At 37.9% G+C, this 22572-nt stretch overlaps 1 protein-coding gene across 5 annotated transcripts in view; it reads left to right on the plus strand.

The window, feature by feature from the left end:
- Positions 1–22572, plus strand: part of LOC131164495 (uncharacterized) — a 66403-nt gene that overhangs the window by 4020 nt on the left and 39811 nt on the right. For all 5 annotated transcript variants that reach the window (XR_009139273.1, XM_058121742.1, XM_058121743.1 and 2 more), the window contains exon 5: positions 20823–21032. Coding sequence is in view for 4 of the 5 variants with exons in the window: in XM_058121742.1 (XP_057977725.1) it covers positions 20823–21032 (210 nt within the window). In the remaining variant the exon portion in view is untranslated. The remainder of the gene's footprint in view (positions 1–20822; positions 21033–22572) is intronic.

Here is a 22572-nt window from a genome sequence, read left to right on the forward strand (position 1 = left end):
TCTTTAAGTTTAACTTTGAAAACCATGAAATGTGAGTTTGTGTTTATGACTTTAGTGCAATCCTATAAACTCACGTGTTCTGGACCTTCTGGTATGCATGTGCATTGCTCAACTCTTACTCATAAATCATGCAGAAACAAAACGCAAGAGTTGCAAACTGAACCTACCACTCACACAATCCTTATTACAAATAATTCAAAAATTATAAAACATCCGGTTGTGCTTGGGTCCTTCCGGGTATGTGTCCATTTGATCTTTCCTTATTGACGCCTACTCGGTCCGATCTTTGCCTCTCACTCGGTACTGCAAGCATTTGCCACTTATACCTCTACTAACCATAACTGCAAAGATAGGAAAAACACTAGGAACACACAAATAGGTTAATATCATCAAAACACATTAAATATGATATTGTAGCCAACAAGGCTAACATTCTCCCATTTTTTGATGATGTCTAACCTATTACTAATTTACTTAATCTTTGCATTTGAGTTTGACATACCCTAGCTTATTCTGCAAAGATAAGCTAACCTAGAACCACTAATGGGTTGTTATCATCAAAACAATGCAATTAAGCTCACATAGCCTCTAAGGCTAACAGTATTAGAGCAAGATCCAACCTAAACTCTACCACCACCACCACCACCAAACCAAACCCTAAACCTAGCCATCCTACGCAAATCAGTCTATATAGGAGGATCAACCACACTCCTACAGCCTAGAAACTAGTCCAGGGACTGCCATAAAATTCAGTCGTCACTAGAAAATTCCCTGGCCATCGCTGCAATTCTCAGAACCTTCAAAACCCTTTCATTTTTCACAAAACCAACAATAACCAACAACAAAACCCTCTGATTTGTAGATCTGCAAAACCCCATTTCTGGAAACATCCTCATGTGCCTCCACGTGCTGGCCAATTGACGGTAGTGTTGGACCCATGCGCTGGCATGCGAAACAAATCCCAGCCCCCTTTTTCTTCATTTTTCCTTTTTTTTTTTGGTAGATGCTTTAATTAATTCCATATACCATAAAAATCCAACCTTTTTTAACCATGCACTTGTGGCAGTTGTGTTGTTCTTTGGTATTAGTAAAGTTTATTGATCTCTTGGAGCAGTGGCAGCGTTTATACATTGATTTTGTAAGGCTGTGGTATCCAGTTGTTGGTGACTCGTTTGTGGTTGAATCAATGGTTGACTCTTTTTTGTTTGTTTTAGTTGGTCCAAAAGTTCATTTTTGGAATCTCAAGAGCATTTTGTTCACTGTTTATTTCTTATTTGCTGCAGTATTGAGGTTGTGTGTGTGTGGGATGGCGCCCTCAAATCCCAAAAATTTGTTTCCCTTGTTAGGCACTTGTTCAGGTGAACAACCTATAACTACCTTGTAGGAAGAGTATCAAGGTTCCTCCATATCAAGCATCCCAACAAGCATCTTGTCACATTGCATCTTTTGCTTAGACTGATAATCCTACAGTTTGTATGTCATCTGTTATATCTTCCCTAGTCTTTGGATTATCGACTCTGCTGTTAATGATCATATGATTAACGTAGCCAACTTCTTTTTGCCAACCAGTATCCTACAAATTTACCGTAAGTTACCCTTGCTGATGGGTCCACAAGTACAATTAAGGGGATAGGATCAATAAATCCTACCCCTCCATCTCGCTTTATTTTGTTTTGCACATTCCTAAGTCCCTTTTTAATCTCATGTCAGTTAGTAATCTTACAAAAGCAGTAAATTGTTCTATAACCTTCTTTCCTAATTCCATGGTTATTCAGGATCTGAAGACGAGGAAGACAATTGGCACAGGATGCGAGACTTGTGAACTTTACTACTTTGAGTCGCTCTTTTCTCCCATTGCCTACATAGCGCTGCTTCACCACTTCAAATCCATTGTTGCCTTTGTCATCTGTCCTTGGACAAATTGAAACAGCTAGTTCCTATCTTGAGTTTTGTGTCTACTCTTGAATGTGAGTCTTGTTAGTTAGGAAAGCATCATCATGTTCCCTTTGCTACTCGGGTCGACAAATAGGCAGTTAGTCTTTTCATGCTTGTCCATTGTTTGGATCCTAGTTATATCACGTTGAAATTGGGATTTTGGTTCTTTGTTACATTGTCGATAACCTTTTTAAGGTGACTTGGTTATGTTTAATGAAAGATCATTTTGAGCTATTTAATATCTTTTGTGCCTTTTGTTCTAAAATAAAGACTTGGCTTGATATGCTAGTCAAGATACTTCATAGTGATAATGCTAAGGAGTACTTCAGCGCCCGATTCAATACCTATATGATTAAGTTTGGTATAATTCATTATTCGTCTTGTGTCCACACTCCACAACAATGGAGTTGCAAAACCGAAAAAAGGCACATTCTCGAAGTCATTCATACATGAATGTCCCTTAAGTTTTTTGGAGTAATGTCGTGCTCACTACTTGCTCTCATTATCCTTGGTGGCTACATCCCATATTTAAATATCTTTCTTAGGATTCCTTTGTTCTCCTTTCCTCCTCGTATGTTCGGTTGTGTGTCTTTTGTCCATCGGTTAACTCCGAGAATAGATAAGTTGGATCCTCATTCTATTAAATGTATTTTTTGAGGTATTCCTACAATCAAAAGGTATATCGATGTTAGCCCTACTTTACATGGATTTTTTGTCTCTGCTGATGTCACCTTTTTTGAGTCTTCACCATACTACTGCTCTAATTCCCCAAGTATTGTTGACCTTAATAAGTCTCTTCCTTTGCCTTGCCTTCCAGATTCTAAAATTATATCTGTGCCTAATCCTCCTACTTCATCCAATTTTAGTCCTTCTCGTCATTTGGATCATTCCAAGTTGCAGGTATACACACGAGGACTCAAGGGAGGAGAGCCTCTTCTTTGTGTTCACTTCTACGCCTTAGTTGCCTCATCAAATGATCCTATTTCCCAAGATGCTGATCCTCCCATTGCTGTTAAAAAAGGTAAATGTAGTTGTACCCAACATTCAATCTCTAATTTTGTTTGTTATGATTTCTTGTCACCCTCATATTACTGTTTCATTAGTACTTTGACTGTTGCTCTTCAAAAATCTATTCCTGAAGACCTATTCCATTTTGGGTAGAGGAATGCAATGATTGAAAAGATGCATGCACTATGGGATAGTTCTTGGTTTAGATTATTATGACACATTCTCTCCAGTTGATAAACTTGCTTCAGTATGTTTGTTCATCTCCTTAGCCATTACTTGCCATTGGCCTCTACATTAGTTAAATGTGAAGAAAGCTTTTCTACATGGTGATCTCTAGGAGGAGGTCTATATGGAGCAACCACCTGGGTTTGTTGCCCAAGGGGAGTCAGGCTTGTTGTGCTAATTCAAGAAATCATTTTATGGTTTAAAATAGTCTCTAAGAGCATAATTTGGTTGATTCAGTGCTATTGTACTTGAGTTGGGCCTCCAATAGTGTGTAGTAGATCACTCCATTTATCATCATCACACTTCTTCTGGCAGGATTTTGCTTCTTGTGTATGTGGATAAATTTTGATTATTGGAGATGGTGATCAAGGCATCCAGGATATAAAGCTTTTCCTACAAACTAAATTTCAGACCAATGATTTGGGATCGTTTAAGTACTTTCTTGGGTATAGAAATATTGAGATCTCGTATGGGAACAATGTTGTCACAAAGAAAGTGTGTTCTTGATCTTTTAGATGAGACTGGGTGTTGGAATCCAAACCTATTGATATGCCCAGATACAAAAAATAAGTGCCAGATATAGGTGATTTGTTGCCTAACCCAAGATAATACTTAATTCATTATTTGGCCTTGCTTTCTAGTTATTTTATGAAGGAGTGAGTTTTCCAGATGTTCAGTGGGATCGGCGAGCATTGTTATTTTGGTTTGTTTTTTTTTATTTTTTTTATTTAAATAGGACATCTTATTTTCCTTATTATATATTCTTTATGTTCTAATGAGATCATATATATATATATATATATATATATATATATATATTTTTTTTTTAATTATCCAAAAGAAGTGCAGATTGGGCAACATTCTCAATTTTTTCTTAATAGTCTAGTGATGGATGGAACTCTGCATTGTGATGGATAAAATTAAGTAGAATCTAAGTTAGAATTATAGAGAGAAGTTTTAGAATGTAGAGGTTTTAACATTAGTAGAAGTAAGACATAATGCATGACATTTTATTTTAAATATTGGAGAAAAAATTAAACTTGATGGTCAAGAAATTATTGGCACCACAAGATTTTGATACCTTGGATCTGTTATGTAAGCTGAAGGAGAAATTGAATACGTAATAATAATGTTAAAAACAAGTTGGGTAAATTAGAGAAGTGCTTCGTGTGTTTTGTGTGATTATAGAGTACCCTTAAAATTATGAAGAAAGTTCTCTAGGAAGATTATAAGGCCAGCTATGCTGTATAGATTAGATTATTGGGCAACTAAGAAATAATATGTCAAAAAAGTAGAAATTTTTGAAATGAGAATACTATGGTGGATGCGTGGTATAACTCTAAAAGATAAGTTAAGGGATGAATATATTTGTGTTAAGTTAAGCATAGCACCTATAGAAGATAAGGGAAAAGTGGTTAAAATGGTTCGGGGATTTGCCATGAAATAATGTAAGTGAGCTAGTTAATGTTGGTGGTAGTAAGAGGGGGAGGGTAGACCTAAAATAACTTCGATTGAGATAGTGAGGTTTGACTTCTGTCCAATTATTATAGGATATTGTCGTAGATCATGTGAAATGGCGGAAGAAGATTCATGCAGCTTACCCCACCTAGTGGGACTTAAGAAACTCTTTCTTTGGTAGAAAATCTTGTCCTTCAGTATTCATGTCTTACCCACTTCATTGTAGTAGTTGGAAGGTCAAAATAGCTTGAAAGCTTTTGTTTGCTTGGCAGTTCTTAATAGAGTCAACAACAGTTTGTTACTGCAGAGACCTTCTAAGGCTTTACTTCTGGGTGTGCATTTTTTTTTTTTTGACAATACACCCTTTTTGCATCGGTATTCTCTTGGAGGATTTGGAACAAGTTGTTTGGTTATTTTGGAGAGAACTGAGTTTTAGTCAAAGTGGAGATGCCTTTGTGACATAGGATGGGAAGTGGGTGCTTGGATGGATCATTTTGACTCAGTTTGGAGGCCAATTTCAAAGAATAAGGTCAATAGATTCTTGGGCCCTAAACCCAAATATTTGTGTATTTTAGGGATTGGTTTGTAATTTCATGTATATTTAGGGGTATAGGTGAAATTTCGTGTATTTTAGGCTTAGTGTGTGAATGCTAAATTTGATTTAAGAATAGAATGTTTGTTCTTCACCCCCCCCTGGGGCAACGCGCGCACGCGCAAAAGAAAAAAAGAGAGAGAAAAGAAAAGAAAAAGAAATAGAAAGAAAGAAAGAAAGAAGAAGAAGAAGAAGATTGTATCTCCCTCTTCATTCTCTCTTCTTCTTTCTTCTTCTTTCTTCTTCCTTCTCCTTATTCCCCTTTCTCTTCTATTTCCTTGATGCTGTCCTGCATCATTTTGGTATTAGAACCCAACCATAATCAGACCATTGTTCCATTTCTATCCTCACCCCTCTCGCTCATTCTTCTTCCACATTTCCTTCATCCCGTCTCCTGTTCTATTTTTGATCTTTCTACTTCCTCTTCTGCTGTCTCTAATTTTTGGTCAATAACTTCTTCTTCCTCCTCCTCCTCTTCTTCTTCTTCTTCTTCTTCTTCTTCTCTTTCTCTCTTTCTCCCCCTCTCTCTCTCGCTCTCATATTTCTGTCCTAATATGTTGCAGCTGCTCTTCTCTTCTGCCTTATTCTATCTTATTTTTCTCTTGATTCTCTTTCTCTCTCTTTCCATCTCCCTCATTGATTCTACAGTGCTAGAAAAATAACCAGAAAAAATCTGAAACTACAGCTGCGGCCCTCAAATTTTGAACACCACTTTCCAAGTGTCATTTTGCAATGCTACCACTACCATTCAAAATAGAAACCCCTGAAAAACCCCTCCCCAGTGATGCAGGTGCAGCATCAAGGATCTGCAGCCATGTGAGAGATGAGAAGAAATTGAAGAGAGGAAGGAAGGGGAAGGGAGGAGTGAGGAGATACAAGGGGGAAACTCATGCTCACTTCAATTCAAATTCATCAACAACTTTTCTACAGCATGGTTTTCACACACTATTTATAAGAAAGCCTCTTCACATGAAATTATATGTATATCTGCAAAACTAAATTATATTACAAACACACCATTATAATGCACAAATATTACAAACAAGCCCTCACATATACATTTTTTTTGCTCGGTAATCCCTAAAATACACATAAACTAAATATACAATTAACCACTATCCAAGCCCAACTATCTCTTAGAGCAATTCTTATTAATTATTCTTCAACATGGATCTTCCCAAGGTCTTACTTCTTCTCCTACATCACCCAAAATTTCTCCTGCGATTGACAAATCGTGTGGCCCCATGCCCTAGAGAAAGTTTCCCGAGTCATTGCCCTTTCAGAATCCCTATGCTCCTGAGATTATTTCTGACACCACTATCATCACTGCCACTGCAATTAGCATCCTCTGATCTTCCTCTGTTCCAAACGGAGGGTCTCTACATGCAGTGCATGCGATCCACATGCCCCATGCACCAGCAACGTGCATGTGGAAATTTTCCAGATATTGCTGCAACTTCTAGACTTGCTAAAAATTAGTTCTAGTCACGAGTTTGGGTTTTTCTCCAAGATATTTTGATTGCGAACATGATATCTTGCAAGCAAGCTGGTAATTTGACACGGAAATTTAGAAATTGTTGCTGCCAGCATCGAGACTTATACTTATTGCTGCATTTAGTGAGTTTTCTAAGTGAAATTATTTAATATCTGCATGATACTCAAGATTAAAGGTGAATTGAGGATATTTCTTGAAAAATTGGGAACTGTTGGCACTTGTGTTGAGGGTCCTTTGCAATAAATAGTTGCAGCATATATATATATGTGTATATGTGTGTATATATGTGAAGACTATATTACTTTGGATAGGCTAATGACTGAAGTTGCATCCCATCTTTTTCAGCATTGTCATTTTGCCTTGAGATTGTGGAATAAGTTATTTGGTTTATTGGGAGAGTGTTGGGTTTGAAGGGGAGCTTAGGAGCAACAGTAAGGTTGTTGCCGTGTGACCTGGAGGTCACAGGTTCGAGGCGTGGAAATAGCCTCTTGCAAAAACGCCAGGTAAGGCTGCGTACTGTAGGCCCATTGTGGTCCGCCCCTTCCCCAATCCCCGCATATGCGGAAGCTTTGTGCACCAGGCTGCCCTTTTTTTTGGAGAGTGTTGGGTTTGCCCAGAAATGGTGGAGGACTTTTTGGCAGTTTCATTTGCGGGTTTTGGAAGGAGAAAGGACAGGGAAGCACCACAGAAATGCACTTATTTTGCGGTGCTGTGGTTTTATGTTGGAATGTAATGCACTTATCTTTTTGAGGAAGAAGTTCATTTTTTTGCTGGTTTGGGAGAAGATTCATTACTGTGCGTCACTTTGGTGTGTTGGTTACGGGTGCTTAAAAGGAGGGAGCTTCTTAGATATTAAACAAGAGTGGCGATATTTGTTGGCTTGATTATGCATGCTGTGATATTTTTGTTTATTTCCTTTTATTTTTTGTTTTGTTTTTTGTATTTTCTATCTGATTTGTTCCAGATTTCTCTAGGGAGATGTCTTATTCTCCTTTCCCCTAATCTACTAATGAAATTTCTTCTTTTCTATTAAAAAAAACACTGAAGTTGCTGCCTTGGGAAAGAGGCCCATTTATTTTCCTACACCAGGAAAGTGGTATAGCTGTCGTCCCTCGTACTTTTGAGTTGTGTGAAGGCCGAAGTGATCATTTGAGTCAGGGAATTAAAGGAGAAGTTTTAGATTTTAATAGTGATGGTTCTCCTGATGAATTTGATGATTGGGTGTATCCTTTAGAGTACTATTTCCTATGGTATGACATTAATGAAGTTAGAAAGTTGTACTTGGTTGAGTTACAATTGAAGGGAACTGTTCAAATTTGGTGGATTAAACAATAAGAGATTTAGAAGTAGGAGATTTGGTGAGATTAAAACATGGGATGAGATGGTGAGATTAAACATGGAAGCAGTTTCGTCTGGTTCTTGAAGAAGCTGGTGCAGCAAGCTCCCCACATCCTATGTTGTGGAGTAAGTAAGGTGGTGTTGGAAGGTAAATCAGGAAAAGGTGATGTAAGTCGTTTCAAGTCAGATCATTTATGTTTTCGGTGTGGAGGCGACATGCAATTGAAAGATTATGGAGTGACCGTTACAGATAACTTCACATCATGCTCAGAGGAGAACATCCAAAAGGTGAAAATGTATAGGGCTTCGGTGGTCACTGCTAGTGTTGTAGAGGTGGCTAGGGATGTTTTCAGGGAAGATAAGTGTACGAAGGCTGGGCTGGGTCTGCTGGTCCTCATCTTGGACTTGAGCCAGTTATGTGAGAAAGGGAGTTCTTCTTTCTTATTAAAACTGGGTCATTTAATAGAACAGGCCCCAAGATTAAATAATAATTCTTTGGGCCTTTCTATGGGTCCTAAAGAGGGTTCTTCTCAACAGTGGTTTTCTCAATTGGGTCTTGCTTCTAAAGAGGCCCATTGTGAGGGTATGGATGACCAGGCTCATCTCATTTTTGTTCCCATTAGTGATTAGGTCCATTCCCTTGGCGAAAATTCACAAGGGTCAGAAAAGGGAGATGGGAGCAGTCAAATAATTGTTAACCTCCCTCCAATTATACAAGAAAAATTTAGAGCAGGTAAACATTCAGTGTGTTATCAGGAGGACTTCAGCTTGGTTTCGAAAACCATTCAGGAAGAAAATGATGATATTTTTGAAGTGTCAGATTGGTTATTGATTTTGGTTTTGTAGATGGGTTAGATGCTGGTATATCCAGGAGTAATGGAAAAAAAGAAGCTGGTTTGGAAAAACAATCTGATACTTCAGGTTTTAAATCTGAAAAATCTAAGGGCCCAAAGGTGTATGCTCTGATCTTATGGACGCAGAAATGAGGAAAGCGTTTTGAGGAGAAAGTATTTCGGTGAGATAAGGTCAAAGATTTAAGGAGGAGATTCTGCAGGCGATTTGAGTATTGTGGAAGATGTACTTGCTAAGATGAAGGATGTAGGAAGTAATGAGCTACAAAAATAGAGAGCTTTTTGATGATGAGGGGTTGGAGAACATAATGCTGTGCAATGATCGATTTTTACCTACACTAAAGGTGGTGTGGTGATTTCTAGGAAGGATTTAGAAGCCCCAAGAGATTTTGGAAAATTGGATTTGAAAATGAGTGATGCTTTTTATAGGGGGTAAATTCAAAGCGAAGAAGGGTTAAATGTAGCAAATCTAAAGCGGTTGGTGAATTACAATGGGAAGGGTTGAAAAGGGGTTTCCTTTTTCAATTGTTCTTTTTGATTATTGTCTTTTAGTTTTTTGCTTTATTTTTTCTTTCTTTCCTTTTTTTGCTCTTTCTGTTTTTTATTATTGTTTTTTGGGTGGACTTTTGTCCCCTTAATTTTGTAACTTCTTTCTCTTGTTCTAGTATACATTATTTTATTATCTACAGAAAAACATGGGATGAGATGAAGCGAGCCATGCAATAGCAATTTATATTTTATACATTCCAATTACTAAAAACATATTCATTTGCAACTTTTCAATTTGAAATAAGAAGAAAAGACAGCGATAAAATGCCCTAGTAGGTTCTATCATGGAAATAGGACATGATGATTGCTTTTGTTAGAGGTTATTTATGGCTTTTAGTATTATTACTATTATTAAATATGTTAGTATATTAATTAGTGAGAAGGCCCCATGTGCCCCCACAAAATCCCATCGCTAGAGAAGGCCCCATGTGCCCCCACATGTCGTTCAATTGGCTGTAGTGCCGACCCCACGCACCGGTGCGTGAGACAGTTTCCGACCACCTTTTTTCTTTTTTTTGATTTTAAAATTTTCCCCTCTGCCATGTTCTGATTCCTTCTCTTGACAATATTATCTAGTTGAGCATGTTTTTTGAGTAAAAAGTCCAACCTTTTTTGACCATGCACACGTGATAATATGTTAATTTCTGTTCGGTGCTTGTGAGGCTTCTTTCTGAGTTTCTTAGAGCAGTGGCAGTGTTCGTACATCAAGTTGTGAGACTGTGGCAGTGTTATATCAGTAGGTGAGTCGTTCACCTCATCCGTGGTTGTGTTGGTGCTTTACATAGTTTGTGATTGTCCCAATTAGTTTTGATTGTTCTTCTTGTTTGACATTGGTGTGGCTGCAAGTTTGTGAGTATTGGGATGGAGTCTATGAATCCCAAAAATCTGTTTCCTACGTCACTGCCACAGATAATGGCTCAAAAGTTGGACAGAAAGAATTTTGTTCAGTGGTCTATAGCTGTTCAAGTTTGTTTAGCTGGATTAGGAAAATCTGACCACTTGCTCCATTATGATCCTTCTGATGAGAAGAGAAAGAAAGTGTGGGTTCAAGAAGATGCCTTGATTGTTTTCCTCTTATGGAATTCAATGGAGCCATAGATTGCATGGATGTGTATCTAGATACGTGCAAGGAGATTTGGAATTATGTCAAGCTTCTATACTCCAGTAACATTACATGTATTTATGATTTATCCCTGGAGTACTTTCAGTTACAACAAGGAGATAGGAGCATTGCAGATTATTTTGGAGAGATGAAGCGTATTTTTGAGGAGCTTAACATCGTGCAACCTAACTGCCGATTTTCGTGAGATGCAAGAACTAGCAGGCTTAAGACTTGGGTTTAAGGTAGTTCTGTCCCAGATACTTAGTAGTGTTGAGCTGCCATCATTTGCCAATGTTTATTCTTGTGTCCTTTGTGCTTCCTTTAGCACACATTCTCTTGCTCTTGCATTTGACTCTGAGAGGACAGCCTTTGCTACATAGGGTGATTCTAGCTCTCTACTAAACAACTACAAAAAATTATCAAGGTGGTTCGAGTGGTGGTGGTGGTAGAGGTGGATGAGGTAAAGGCACTCCTCACAAGTGCAATCATTGTGGATGGAGTAATCATACTATTGAGTAGTGTTGGGATCTCCACGGTAGACCTTCACGTGTTGCCAATGCAGCCACCTTTGACTTCACACCTTTGGAGGCAGCCAATGCAGCCACCACTGACTCGACACCTTTGGGGCTGAGTTGGGGGCAACATACTGTATCTATGTTAGAGAAAGAGTACTCTAAGTTCTAGCAATATCAAGTGTCACGATAAGCTTCTCTTCCCATTTCAACTCTTTCCCAAAGAAGGTAATTCCATAGTATGCCTGTCATCCAGTACTTCTCGTCCTAGTCCTTGGGTCATAGATTCCGTTGCCACTGATCATATCACAGGTATACGTAGTTTCTTCTCCACTCTTCAATATCCTGCAAATTTTCCTTGTGTTACTCTTGTTGATGGATCCACCACTGCAGTCAAGGGAATTGGGACTATAAATCCTACTTCTTCTATTTCTCTTCCTTCAATTTTGTATATTCCCAAATTTCCATTGAATCTTATTTTGTTAGCATGATTACTAAATCCATGAATTGTTTAGTGAAATTCTTCCTTGATTCAGTGGTTATTCAGCATTTGAAGATAAGGAAGACGATTTGCAGAGGGCATGAAGTTGGTGGACTTTATCACTTTGAGCTGCTATCTCCTTCTACCACTTGCAATGCTTCTGCCACACCTCTCCAAATTCATTGTCCTCTTGGTCATCCTTCTCTGGAAAGTTAAAACGTCTTGTTCTTGATTTGAGTTCTGTGTCTAGTCTTGATTGTGAGTCTTGTTAGTTGGGAAAGCACTATCGTGTCCCTTTTGCTTCTCAAATCAATAAATGGGCTGCAAGCCCTTTTATGTTAGTTCAGTATGATGTTTGGGGTCTTAGTAAAGTTGTGTCCAATTTGGGTTTCTAGTACTTTGTAACCTTTGTGGATGATTATTCAAAAATGACTTGACTATGTTTAATAAAAGATCATTCCGAGTTATTTCATGTATTTTGTGCCTTTTGTTCTGAAATAAAGACTCAATTTGGTTTGCCAGTTCAAATACTTCGAAGTGATAATGCTAAAGAGTACTTCAGTACACAATTCACTACTTATATGACTCAGTTTGGTATTGTCCGTCAATCATCTCATGCCCCACACTCCTCAACAAAATGAATATGTGGAGAGGAAAAATAGATATATCCTTGAAATCACTTGCACCTTAATTTTTCAAATGCATGTAGCTAAAGTGTTGTGGAGTGATATTGTACTTATTGCTTGCTATCTGATTAATAGGATGCCATCATCTGTTCTTAGTGGTAAAATTCCCTACTCCATTTTCTTTCCCAATTCACCTTTATTCACTCTTCCCACTCATATATTTGGGCGTGTCCTTTGTTCTTCAACTAATTCTTGAGGTGGATAAGTTGGGTCCTCGTGCTATAAAATGTGTTATTCTAGGCTATTCATATACTCAAAAGGGTTATCTTTGTTAGAGTCCTGTGCCGCATCGCTTCTTTGTTTCTGCCGATGTTACCTTCTTTGAGTCTACACCTCATTACACCCAGTCCCTGAGTGCTTATGAGCTCAACGTGTCTCTTCCTTTGCCTAATCTTTTAGATTCTACATTGCTGCCCTTGCCCAACTAGCCATCTGAGTCTCCATGTAGTTTGAGTCCGTCTCATCGTCTTGACCATCCTAATTTGCAAGTATATTCACGATGACGGCTCCAAGGAAGAGAGTCCCCTCAAGCTTCTACTACCATGCCTTGGTTTCCTCATCTTGTAGTTTGAGTCCTCTCATTTCTATTCAGAAAGTAAACGCACATGTACTCAACATCTCATTTCCAATTATATTTGTTATCACTTCTTATCACCCTCCTATTATTGTTTTGTTATTGCTTTAACATCTACTACCCTTCTTAAATCTATTTTGGAAGCCTTAGCCCACTCTGGGGGGTGGAGGAATGCTATGGTTGAAGAGCTGAATGCTTTACATGACAATGACACTTGGGACTTGGTAAATTTTTCTCCTGACAAGTCTATGGTTGGTTGTCATTGGGTTTACATTGTGAAAGTCAACCCTAATGGTTTTGTGGCTTTTCTAAAAGCTCGTCTTGTTGCTAAGGGGTATACTTAGGTGTATGGTCTGGATTATTCTACTACTTTTTCTCCAGTTGCCAAACTTATGATAATACGTCTGTTCATGTCCTTGGGTACTACTTGTCATTGACTCACTAGCCTCTGCATCAATTAGCTATGAAGAATGCTTTCTTGCACGGTGACCTTGAGGAGGAGGTCTATATGGAGCAACCACTTGGGCTTGTTGCTCAAGGGGAGTTTGGCTTAGTGTGTCAGCTCAAGAAGACACTATATGGTTTAAACCAGTCTCCCTGAGTGTGGTTTGGTTGTTTCAGTGCTGTAGAACTTGAATTTGGTCTTTGACGGTGTGTAGTGGCTCACTCCGTGTTTTATCGTGATACTTAATTGGGTAGGGTCCTTCTTGTTGTTTATCTGGATGATATTGTTATTACAGGTAATGATGATAAAGGTATTTAGAGTCTCAAACTTCTACATATTAGGTCTCAAACCAAATATTTGGGATTGTTGAAATACTTATTGGGTATAGAAGTATCTAGATTTCGTATGGGAATTGTTTTGTCACATTGGATGAAACTGGATTGTTAGTATCTAAACTGTTTGATACATCCATGGATCCTAATAGGAAGTTAGTGCTGGATATGGGTGGTTTGCTACCTAATCTTGGAAAATATCAGAGACTTGTTGGAAAGTTGAATTATCTCACAATCATTCAGCCGGATATATCTTTTGCAACAAGTGTTGTGAGTCAATTTATAGATTCTCCAAGGACAAGTCATTGGAGTGCAGTAATTTGGATCTTGAGATATCTCAAAGGTGCACCTAGGAGAGGTATTTTATATCATGATCAGGGTCACACTTATATCCATGGATATATAAATGCCGATTAAGCTGGGTAGCGTTTCTTTGGAGATCCACAACCAGGTACTGTATCTTGGTTGGTGATAATTTGATTTCTTGGAAGAGTAAGAAACAAACTGTGATGTACAGGTCAAGTGTTGAATCATAATATAGAGCTATGGTTCACAATACTTGTAAACATGTCTAGTTGAAGAACATTTAGGAAGAATTGAGTTTTTCGCATTCTTAGCCTACAAAGATGATGTGTGATAATCAACCTGCTTTCCATATTGCCTCCAACTTGGTCTTTTGTGAGCGGATGAAGCACATTGAAGTTGATTGACACTTTGTTTGGGAGAAACTTGTGCATAAGCTTATTACTACTGCATATGTGAAGTCTGATGCGTAGCTTCTTGATTTGTTTGCCAAAGCTTTAGGGGTGCTCTTGTTAAATTTATTTGTAACAAGCTAGGAGCAGATGTTTATGCTCCATCTTGAGGGGGAGTGTTAGAGGTTATTTTTGTCTTTTAGTATTATTATTATTAAGGTGTTAGTATGTTAATTAGTGAGAGGTAGTAAGGGTATTATAGTCATTAGAATGTATTTAATTTGTAATATGAATAGAGGGAGAGACCTATCTTCAGGTTAGGTCATTCATTTTAATCAAAATCTCAATAGCTTTGTACCGAAGAAGGGTTGAAGCCAACTATTGCCTCCTAGGTTGGTGCATGTTGTCTTATTATAGTCGAGGAGGATATGCATTGCAATCCTCCTAGAGCTAGATTAAACCTTCAGTTTAGGAAGCGTAAGATGGAGTTGTGGCAAAGAAGTCCATTGAGCAATTAGTTATAGTAGTTTGGACTGATATCCCTTGGAGGACTCCTAAACATTTTGGAACAACTTCTAAGGTCCAACCATCAATCAAGTGCTTCAAATGTCAAGGTTGTCGATAATGTCCTAACCAAGTCATGGCTGTTATAGAAAAAGAAGGAGAAGATGATGAGGATGATGGCTTTCAAGTGGTTGAAGTTGAAATAGAAATCCCTAGTGACTTAAATGATGATGGCAATGTGAATAATTTTTTTAGTGCTCTGACCTATGCTCTTTTCCCACAAGGTTGAAGAAAAAGAAGACTCAAGATCAACTAGCATCGTTCAAACTTAGGGGATTTGTTATTAGAAGCTTTGTACTTTGATTGTTAATTGAGGTAGTTGTAGAGTTGTGGAGAAGTTAAATTTGGAAGTTGAACCTCATCCTAATCCATGCAAAACTACTTCGGTAAATGATACTAACTTGAAGGTCGATGGTTGCTACCTTCAAGATTGGTTCAAATGTGGGGACAATGCAATGTGATATCCTTCCTCTCAAGATTTTTTGTACCCTTTTTCTAGCATCCATCGATGCCTATGAAAATTCTTATTCCCTCTCCACTAGTATTAGTTGATGCCTACTCAAGCACTTCCATTCACCAAATTGATGCATGCTGCTTATTCCTTTCTTATGAAGCTAGATCATTGTATGATCATTGTATTCATGGTGATGGACTCCTTTGTGCTTTCCTCTGTCGAGTTCTTTTTGGAAGGATTGAATTGATATAGGATAGGAAGCGGGTACTTGGATAAGTGGATGGTTCATTTTTACCCAATCTGGAGGCCAGTTTCAAAAAATAGGGTCAATGGATTGGTTGGTGCTAACCCAAATATACTTAGTTAATTAGTAATTTATGTGTGTTTGGTTTTCTTGAAAAAGTATTATATGTTTTGGGGGCTTGTTTTGTAATATTTGTATTTTTTAGGGGTTTGTTTGTAATTTCATGTGTCTTTATGGGGTATAGATGTAATTTATTGTATTTTAAGTTTTATTATAAATAGTGTGCGAAAGGTATGTAAGAGATGGTTGTTGTTTAATTTGAATTGAGAATTGAACATGTGCTATTTCCCCTTACAGAGGATGAGAAATGACTTGATATGTGTGGATGTTGAGCTTGATCTGAATCTCATCATTAATAGATCTTGATGGAACTCTTTTTTTTTTTTTTTTAAAAGAGGGCGGCACCTCCTAATTTTATTAGAAAGCCCCTCACTTATGGCGGAGGAATACCATGGTTCCAATTGATTGTAGTCATTAGCTTGTGTTGTTTGTATCATGATATGTTCTTTGTAAGCTTGTTTGCCTTTAAATCCTTATTGGTAATATAGGATGCTTTTTAATAATAAGGGGGTTTGACAATAATAAGGGGGTAATGTGCACTAATTACTAATTTACATAAGGGGATAATTTTATAAACTTATAAGTTAATTACTAATAACTAAGAAGTTACTGTTTATATAAGGGGGTTAAGGATAAATGGAAGGGATAATTGGGAATTTGGAAGGGGTAAAAGAGCAAAAGAGAAGTTGGGGGTGGGGGGGGGGGGGGGGTTTAATTTGGCGCTCTAGTGTTGCAAAGCAAAGAGGCAAGGAGTACAAATAGCCTGGAGGCTGCGTGTGATAGAGGTTGAAAGCCTTCGACGATGCCCCTCCTCTTGTTTGCCACATGTTGCTACTGTGCAAGAGATAGAGTGAGCAAGGAGTTGTAGTGCTTGCGAGGGTTTCTTTGGAGTTCCAAGGAAGAGGAAGAAGATGAAGTGATGATGCGTGCTTCAGTCAGGGCTTCAAAATTCTTTGCTTTTCCCAAAATTTTCAGTAAAATTTGTGCAATAGTGCTGAATTTATTGAAATTTCTATTGATTCTTTTTTGAAATTTTAGTCAAAATTAACCAAAATTCCCAAATTTCAGTTAGAAATGAATTTGAAAGTCAGTTTCTTTTTGGTACTCTCTAAAACTTGAAATTCAATGTTTCAATCAAAATTTAAGTCCTTGTATACTACTAATAATAACAAGAACAATAATAATAAAAAGTAACGATTATGTAAAGATATATTTATCATTATTTTCTAGTTTCCATTTTTTGGCATTTTATGATATTTCAATTGACTAAAAACTTAAGCACTAAATAATAATTAATAAAAAAATAAATATCAAACAACCTAAAGCTACACACAAAAGAAAGTATTTTTTTTTTCACTAGATTTTTTAATTTTTTATTTCTAAAATTTTTTTCTTGATTTTCTTACATTTGCATATTTTTTTTAAGTAGGAAGAAAATTAAAATGAATAAAAAATCAAATAGAAACAATAATAAAGTAAAAAACTGGGACAGGTAAACTTGATCAACCCAATCGGGTTAAACTTGGTGACTCGACCCTGGTAGCTAAAGCAGTAGCAACATTGGGGTCACAAGACTGCTCCTTACTTTTCCTTTATGAAACACTAGGGTCTCAAACCTTGTAGAGCTACAAGGGGAGGTTTCACTATTGCTTCGCTGCTGCATTGCCAAGCCAACTGCTATTTGCAAGCTGACTACCATGGCTGCCCATCGCTGGAGCACCCAGAACAATTGACCAGTGGATCCCCCACACATTTGCTACTGTGTTCGCCTGAACTACTGTTGCCCCGAGTGCTTCTCTGTCTCTGTCTCTGTCTCTACCTCTGTATCTCTCCTTACTTGCCATGATGACCTTGTTGTGCAAAAAAATAAGAAGAAGAACAGATGTGGTCTTGGGTAGTGATGGAGTTGTGCGTGCTCATGCATCGGTTTGTATGAGACGTGCACTACAGCCGTGGCTGCTGTGCGTGGCCGTGATTTTGGTGATGATGATGAAGTTAGGTGATGATTATGAGGTTAGGTTGTGATGATGGCGATGATTGCATGCATGAAAGGGAAGAGGATGGATGGGGATGTCAGTTACGTGAAATTAATAATGAGCATGGAAAATGAGGATATCATGGTTGTCACTGTCAAACACAATGGTTTGAAGAGAAAGGGAACCCTCCTGACCCGTATGCTTAATGAGGAATTGGGAAGGGAGCAGTTGCCTACCTCTCTTATGCCCCCAAGAAAACCCTAGACCTTCCAAATGCCTTTTTTTCCCCTCTCACTCAATGTCTGCAATCCCCACCTCTTGAACTTTTGGACGTATTCCCCATTGTTGAATGTGTGTTTACAAGTTCCCCAATAGCTCTCTAAAATAGAGAAATGGTGACAACACTATTGCCGTTATGGAAGAGATGCTCTTTCCCTAAATAAAAAGGGGCAATATTCTGCTGATTGATATAAGATTGAAAGGGAGCTTGGGAATATACAGAACTGAAGGAAGAGAAATATAGGAAGTGGGATTTACAGTCCTTATTCCCTTAATTGCATTGGTGGATCCATCAGTAAAAATAACATAATGTAAGTTTTTTCAGGATATAGGAGAGTAGAGAAGAGATTAGGAGTACCTGATATATGATCACTGGCAGCAGAATCTATAACCCAAGGACTAGGATGAGAAGTATTGGGTGATTGGAAAGGTGTAGGGTTACTTTTCTGGGCAAAGGATGCAATGGGAAGGGAAGCTTGCTGGGATGTTTGATACCGCTGGAATTTGGATTATTCTTCCTTTGACTTAGATATAGTGCACTGCTTCCCACTTGGACTTGAAAGTGTGGTATCTGTGGTGGCTGCATTGGCGACATGAGGATGTTTACTGTAGAGATCCCAAAACTGCTCAACAGTATGAGTTCCTCGTCAACAATGAATGCACTTGCAAGGAGTGCCTCTTCCTCGTCCATCTCTTCCACCACGACCATTTGAACCACCTTGAGAACTTCTGCAAAGCTGCATGGCTGAAAATCAGAATCACTTTATCTGACAAAAGTAGTCCTCTCAAAGCTAGGGGTTGAAACACTAGATGCAAGGGAAGGGAAATGTGTGCTAGAGGAAGCACAGATCTGAGAATAAGCATCGGCAAAGGATAGCAGCTCTGCACTACCAAGAATCTGGGATTAACCTACTAGAACTCGCAGAACTGTCATCTGCTCCCTCTGTTTGTGCATCTCGCGAACATCGGTGGTTATAGGTCGCACAACATTAAGCTCCTCATGGATACGCTTCATCTTTTCAAATTACTCCATGACACTCCTACCTCCTTGTTGTAACTGAAAGTACTCCAAGGATAGATCCTACCTACATATGTGTAATATCAATGGAAGACAAGTGTTTGACATACTCCCAAAAATTGTTGCATACACCTAGATGCATGCACATCCATGCAATATGAGGTTCCATCGAGTTCCACAAGAGGGAAATAATAAGTGTAGTCTCCTGAATCCACACTTCTTTCCTTTTATCATCAAAGGGCCCAGATAGGAACAAATATTTTCTGGTTTTCCTAATCTTGTCAATTTGATCTTGACAGCCTTAGACTACTAATCATAATTCTTTTCATCCAAATTTTTGGTTCTTATCTCATAATTCTTTTCATCCAAATTTTTGGTTCTTATCTGCAGGGATGATGAAGGGAACATATTTTTGGGATTCAAATCCATCCCGACACTCACAAATAGAACAAACGTCAAACAAGATGAACTTATGGACAACCAGAACAGGTAAGGCTAACCACTAACACAACCACAAACAAGCACCAAATAAAAACAGGCATAGCACTGCCACAACCCCCAAAAATTAGCCTACACACACTACTAATGCCCCAAGTGACCAACCAATCAGCTTAATACTATTAAACAACACGAGCGGACAATCCAAAAAGGCTAGATCTGTTTTCTAACATAACCAACAACTTAATATAATGGTCTATGGAATGGTTTTAAGCAATCTGGAAGAAGTCAGAAAACTGTCTGGAAACAACTCTCACACGCTGGTGTGTGAGAATGGACCTGCCGTTGTGTGGGTGATACTCCAATGATGAAATTTCTCCCACTAACAGATTGGAGGGTTCTGCGAATGGGTATGGTGTTGATTTAGTGAAATATGGAAGGGTTATTGAGATTTTGAAGAAGGCAGGGCTGTCCAGGAAGTTTCTAGTGACTGCAGTGTTTTCTGGTAACTTTTGGGCTTTTTTCTAACCTCTAAAGGTACTGCTGACCCCCCTATGATGGCAGATTTGCATAGGACCATAAGGTTTAGGGTTTGGTTTGGTGGTAGGGTTTATAGGTCAAATCTAGCTCTGATACCATATTGAAGTATTGAGTGAACCAAATCACAATGATAAGTTTCTCCCTCAATTTATAATGTGTGTCAAGTACATACCAATGGCCATTACGTTAACTCTCACTTATTAACATAACAATAACACACTCATATGCTAAATGACTAAAATAACCATGAACAAACATAAAACTTTTAAAAAATAAATGTTTTTTTTTTTAATAATTGAAATTATGTCATCTATAACTATGTTAAAATTGGGTTGAGGTGTATTTTGGGGCTAATATGAAGCACTGGGTGGTTTTGGGGTGGCCCATGTGGGCCTGTGGCCAACTACATTTGGGGCGACACAATTTCTCTATTTGTTTGTTTTTTATTTTTTGTTTCTGTTTTTGTTTTATTTAATTATTTTTTTTAAGGTTTGTGTCACATGGAACATTTGCGTTTCTTGAGAGGGTTTTGGCCGGATGATCCAATATCAACATGTGGTGGGTGCGTGTATGTTGGGCTGGCCTGGTTGAGGAACTTAGACGTGCTTATAAAACAAAAAGAAAAAAGAAAAATAAAACTATGGATGAATCTATTTGTCCGGGCATAATACTTTATTTTTTTATGTTTATTATTTAATTCATGTATAATAGGTTGAATTTTGAATGGACCTTATGCGTGGTGCAGGCACATTGTTAGTGTAACTTGAAAATAATTCTAGGTTTTATGAATTTATTACTGAATTTCATGCACTAAATCCATGGCAATAGGCACCTATGTGTCTTTAACTCACAAAGTTAGTCAATGTACATAAAATTTTATTATTACCTTGATATCTTTGTACTTTTTGCAGGAAGTTAGCTGCCTACGTTTGGTGAAACAGTTTTCGACAAAGTATTTTGAGCAAAAAAATCTTGGATGTGGAGATGATAATTTTGAAGAATATTCAGCGAAGTTTGGGAAGAAAGGTCAAATAACCGATCAGCTTGTAGAGCTTCCAATTGAGCATCAAATTTATGACATGATTGATGCCAAAGGACGAGAGGGCTTAACTGTTGTCGAGGTTTGTACATTTGTTTCTTGGCTTTTGTTCGATTATATTGCTGTTGCTTTTGAAATTGTTAGTGTGCCTTTTTTTTTTTTAATTTTCCTCCTTGTCCAATTTTTTCATAAACAAAATAATTGTTCCTACACAGATTTCCTCTTTCTAATTTTATGCTTTATATTTTGGTTTGGTTTTGTTATTTTTGTTTTTTAAAATTTTTTTGGGGAGGGATGTTTATGGGAGCCTAGGAGGTTCATTGAAATCATGAGATTTTTTATTTTAAAACAATTGAATTCATAGATCTTGTTTTGATAGAGGTTTAGTAATTTGCAGTGATAATTTTCACTTCTCATAGAGTCAAAATTTAGCAAGGATAAGAAAAGAAAAAATAGGGAAGAGAATATGTAGGGAAAAAGGAGAGGGCTTGGGTCCTCCTAATATACTAAGAGAGAGGAAAAGGAATACAAGCTAGAGGAGTACCAAAAGGGAAAATGAAAAAGATAAATACTTGTAAGGGGCAATTCCTCCACGTATGGTTTGGGATCCACCATTTCCAACATGTTATATTAATATTTGGATGCTCTCAAGTGATGTGGGACCCATGTTATTGGACCCACTCCAAACCATATGTCTCATTTGTATGGGTCCAAGTGCCAATGTGGTGGGTTCCAAATCCTATGTGGAAAAACTGCCCCTTGCAAGTTTTCTCAAAGAAAAAATCTCTTAAGAGTTGAATGCTGGCCAGTGCAATTGATAGAAGACTTTAAATTAGCTAACTCACACTGACCCATATAACTCATACAAAAGAGGTTGGCAATGGAATTTTGTCTAGTCTTGAAGTGTTTTGAAGTGATGCTTGTACTTATTGCTTGCCATCTTATCAGTAGGATGTCATCCTTTGCTCTTAGTGGTAAATTCCCTACTCCATTTGCTTTCCTAATTCTCCTTTGCTCTCTTTACCTTATATATTTGGGTGCCCTTTTTCCATCAGCCAACCCCTTGGGTGGATAAGTTGGATCCTTGTGCTATAAAATGTGTATTTTTTGGGCTACTTGTGTACTTAAAAGGGATATCGTTGTTATAGTGCTACTTTGCATTGGTTTTGTTTTTGCTAGTGTTACCTTCTTCGAGTCTGCACCATACTAATCTTAATCCCTTAGTGCTTCTGCTCAATGAGTCTCTTCCTATACCTAATCTTCCAAATGCTAGTTTGTTGTCCTTACCTAGTCATCAATCCGTGTTTCTTTGTAGTTTGAGTCCTTGTCACCATCTTAATCGTTCTAATTTGTTGGAGCGTTCACAACAGCGACTCCAAGGAAGAGAGTCTTGTCTAGTTTCTATTGCTATGCCTTTGATTTCCGTGTTTGATGATCATATTTCCTATGATGTTGACCTTCCCATTGTTGCCTAGAATGGTAAATGCACATGTATACAACATCGTATCTCCAATTTTGTTTACTATGATTTCTTGTCACCCTCCTATTTGTTTTGCTACTACTTTATCCTTTGTTGGCCTTCCTAAATATGTTTCTGAATCCTTAGCCCACTTTGGATTGAG

This window comes from Malania oleifera, chromosome 9 (assembly GCF_029873635.1).
Source record: "Malania oleifera isolate guangnan ecotype guangnan chromosome 9, ASM2987363v1, whole genome shotgun sequence".
Classification (NCBI taxonomy): domain Eukaryota; kingdom Viridiplantae; phylum Streptophyta; class Magnoliopsida; order Santalales; family Ximeniaceae; genus Malania; species Malania oleifera.